Below are 3856 nucleotides of genomic sequence, written 5' to 3'. Positions count from 1 at the left end.
AAAGTAGAAATTATCCAGTCTGAACAACAGAAAGAAAATTAGGCTTAAAAAACAAAAAAGCAGAAGAGAGCCTCAGGGACTTGTAGGACCATAACAAAAGATCTAACATTCATATCACTGGAGTGTCAAAGAGAGAGAAGACAGAGGGCAGGACATAAAAGTACTAAATGATGATGATGCTGATGATGGCTGTTTCCCAAATTTAGCAAGAGATATATAAATCTATAGATTCAAAAAGTTAAGTGAACCCCAGACAGGATGACCCCAAAGAAATCCACATCAAGACACATCATAACTCAACTTCTGAAAATTAAAGACAAGGAAAAAATGTTGAAAGGAGTAAGAGAAATGACACCTTACCTATCGGGGAAAACAGTTCAAATGACTGTAGATTTCTCATAGAAACCAAGAAAGAAACACTTTTTCCAAGTTCTGAAAGAAAAGAACTGTCAACCAAGAATCACATATCCGAAAACATATGAAGGGGAAACAAAGACATGTTCAGATGAAGAACCAGTAAGAGGACTTGTTGCCAGCTGACCTACCCTAAATTAATGGTTAAGGGAAGTTCTCTAAACAGATAGGAATAAAGAAAAGAAGGAATCTTGGATCATTATATAAATAATGTAATAATTAGAAAAACTTTACTAAGAGACACAACTAAAAAAAACAATACAGGGGCGCCTGGGTGGCTCATTCCTTACATGTGGGCCTTCAGCTTGGGTCATGGTCCCAGGGTCCTGGGATCGAGCCCCACATTGGGCTCCCTGTTGAGCGTAGAGCCTGCGTCTCCCTCTTCCACTCCTCCTACTTGTGTTTCCTCTCTCGCTATGCCTCTGTCAAATAAGTAAATAAAATCTTTAAAAAATATATAGATTAATCAAAAGGGAATTGTAAAAAGATGGTAATCTACAAAAAGATTAAGAAAAAGAGAACAGGGATGTCTGGGTGGCTCAGTGGGTTAATCCTCTGCCTTCGGCTCAGGTCATGATCCTAGGGTCCTGGGATCCAGTCCTGCATCGGGCCCCTGCTCAGTGCAGAGCCTGCTTCCCTCTCTTTCCCTCTCCTTGCCACTCTGCCTACTTGTGTTCTCTCAATCTCTCTATCAAATAAATAAATTAAGAATCTTATAAAAAAAAGAAAATGAAAACAAGGAGAAAAAACACAGAGAGAACAAATAGAAAATAAAAAATTAGCTGGCAACTTAAACCCTAACAGCATCAATTTAATTACTTATAAGTGGTCTAAACACTCCAATTAGAAGGAAGATTGGTAGAGAGGATTAAAAAGCATGACCTCACATTATGCTATTTACAACTACTTCAAATATGATGAAATAGGCAGAAAGTAGAAAGGTTGAAATATATACATCATGGAAATAGTAATCAAAGGAAAGCAGAAGTGGTTATATTACTATCAAGTAAAGTAGACGTCAGAGCAAAGAAAATTACCAGAGCCCAAATATGTCATTATATAATGATAAAAGGACCAGTCCACCAAGAAGACATAGGAATCCTAAATGGGTGTGCACCAAACAACAGAGCTTTAAAATATATTAAACAAAACAAAAACTTCCAGAACTGAAAGGAGAAACAGACAAATCCACTGTTACAGTTGGAGATGAGAACATCCCTCTCTCAACAACTACAAACCAGCCCATAAGCTTTAGTCAATATTTATCCAACAGTCCTACCAACAACAAGAGAATACATGTCCTTTTCAAGTGCCCATGGAAGATATACCAAGATGTCTTGGAGGAAAAAAAAGAAAAAGGAAGAAAGAAAGAGAGAGAGAGAGAGAAAGAGAAAGGAGGAAGGGAGGGAGGAAGGAGAAGGAGACAGACAGACCAGATTTGGAAACGTACTCGTAAGTATGATATGTCATACATCATTTTTATTTAGAGCAAAGTATTTGTTTCATTTTCCTTGAGGCTTCATCAGTGAGATTTTCCTGTTATTTTTCTTTTTTCTGTTACTGATTTCTAGTTTGAGTCTACTATGGCTGGAGAACACATATGATTTCTCAAATCAATAATCAAAGCTCTCATTTCGAGAACCTAGAAAAACACAAAGCAAGCAAAAAGAAAAAATAATAAAGAGCAGAAATCAATGAAATTTAAAACACTAGAAAAAAATTAAGACAGAAACTTATTCTTTGAAAAGATCAATAACATTGCCAAACCTTTAGCAAAACAGAGACAGAGAGAGAGGGAGAGAGAGAAGACACAAATTACCAATATCAGAAATGTCACTAGACATCAGATGTCACATGGATCAAAAGGGAACACTGCAGACAACTCTACACATAAATTTGGTCATTTAGATGAAACAGACCAAATCTTGAAAAATACAACCGCCCACAACTCTCATTCAATATGAAATCAATCATCTCAATAGCCCTATAACTGTCTATTTTAGATTTTTTTTATTATTATGTTCCGTTAGCCAACATATAGTACATCATTAATTTTTGATGCCGTGTTCAATAATTCATTAGTTGTGTAGTGATTAGCCCTATAACTCTTAACATTGAGTTCATAATTTAAAAACCCCCCAAAGAAATCCCCAGACCCAGATCGTTTCGCTGGATAATTCTACCAAATGTTTAAAGAAGAGTTAACACCAATTCTGTACAATATCTTTCAGAAAATAGAAGAGGAGGGAACACTTCTCAGTTAATTTTGCGAATCTAGTGTTTTTCTTATTCAAAAGCAGATAAAGACAGTACCAAAGAAATGAAATTCATAGACATATACCCCTCATAAATATAGGTGCAAAAACGTTAATAAAATAGTACCAAATAGAGTTCAGAAACACATGAAAAGAATTATACACCCTGACCATGTGAGGTTTATTCTAGAAATGTAAGGCTGGTTCAATATTCAAAATTAATAATCTTTTTTTAAAAAGATTTTGTTTATTTATTTGGCAGACAGAGATCATAAGTAGGCAGAGAGGCAGGCAGAGAGAGAGGAGGAAGCAGGCTTCCCGCTGAGCAGAGAGCCCGATGCGGGGCTCGATCCCAGGACCTTGGGATCATGACCTGAGCTGAAGGCAGAGGCTTTAACCCACTGAGCCACCCAGGTGCCCCCAAATTAATAATTTTTAAATATAATTTAAATTACATCAATTATATCAACCCATATCATTTTTAATTTGAAATAATTCAAATTATTCAAAATAACAGGTTCAGAAAAAAAGTCATATGATCATATTGATGTGGGAAGAGCATTTGACAAAAATCTAACACCCATTCATGATTAAAAAGTCTCAGAAAGCTTTCTTTTTTTCGCCGCCATCCTGCTGTGTGCCGCTCGCTGTTATTGACCATGTCTTCTCACAAGACGTTCAGGATCAGGCGATTCCTGGCCAAGGAACAAAAGCAGAATCGTCCCATTCCCCAGTGGATTCGGATGAAAACTGGTAATAAAATCAGGTACGACTCCAAGAGGAGGCACTGGAGGAGAACCAAGTTGGGTCTCTAGGCGTCCCACATCACGCGATGACACACCTAATTGGCACCATGTATTTAATTAAGCTTCTTGAAGATCATGTGTTCTATTCCGTCACCCTGTAAACACCTTTCTGCCTGGCCAATAGATACCATTTATCAGCAAAAGATTTTTCTGTTACTATAGCTCTGCACCAGTGGGTTGGTTTGGTAATAAACGTGAGGCCTTTGAGCTTTAAAAAATAATAATAAAAAAAAAAGTCTCAGAAAAAAAAGAATAGAGGGGACCTTCCTCAATGTCAAAGAACATCTACAAAAAACCTCCAGCTAACATTATACTTCATGGGGAAAGACTAAATGCTTTCCCTCTAAGACTGGAAATAAGCCAAGAATGTTTGTTCTCAGT

The 3856-nt window shown here is 36.9% G+C and overlaps 1 protein-coding gene across 1 annotated transcript; it reads left to right on the top strand.

The window, feature by feature from the left end:
- Window positions 1-3328: 3328 nt before the first annotated feature.
- On the top strand, window positions 3329-3484 carry LOC308344766 (large ribosomal subunit protein eL39-like; the record flags this gene model as incomplete). The annotated part of the gene is made up of 1 exon (XM_080806533.1): window positions 3329-3484. One exon carries the CDS (start codon window positions 3329-3331, stop codon window positions 3482-3484), a length of 156 nt encoding a protein of 51 aa, XP_080662659.1.
- Between the last annotated feature and the right edge of the window lie 372 nt (window positions 3485-3856).

Source organism: Martes martes (genome assembly GCF_963455335.1).
Source record: "Martes martes genome assembly, chromosome: 6".
Classification (NCBI taxonomy): Eukaryota; Metazoa; Chordata; class Mammalia; order Carnivora; family Mustelidae; genus Martes; species Martes martes.
This window is presented reverse-complemented; position numbering and strand designations above follow the sequence as displayed.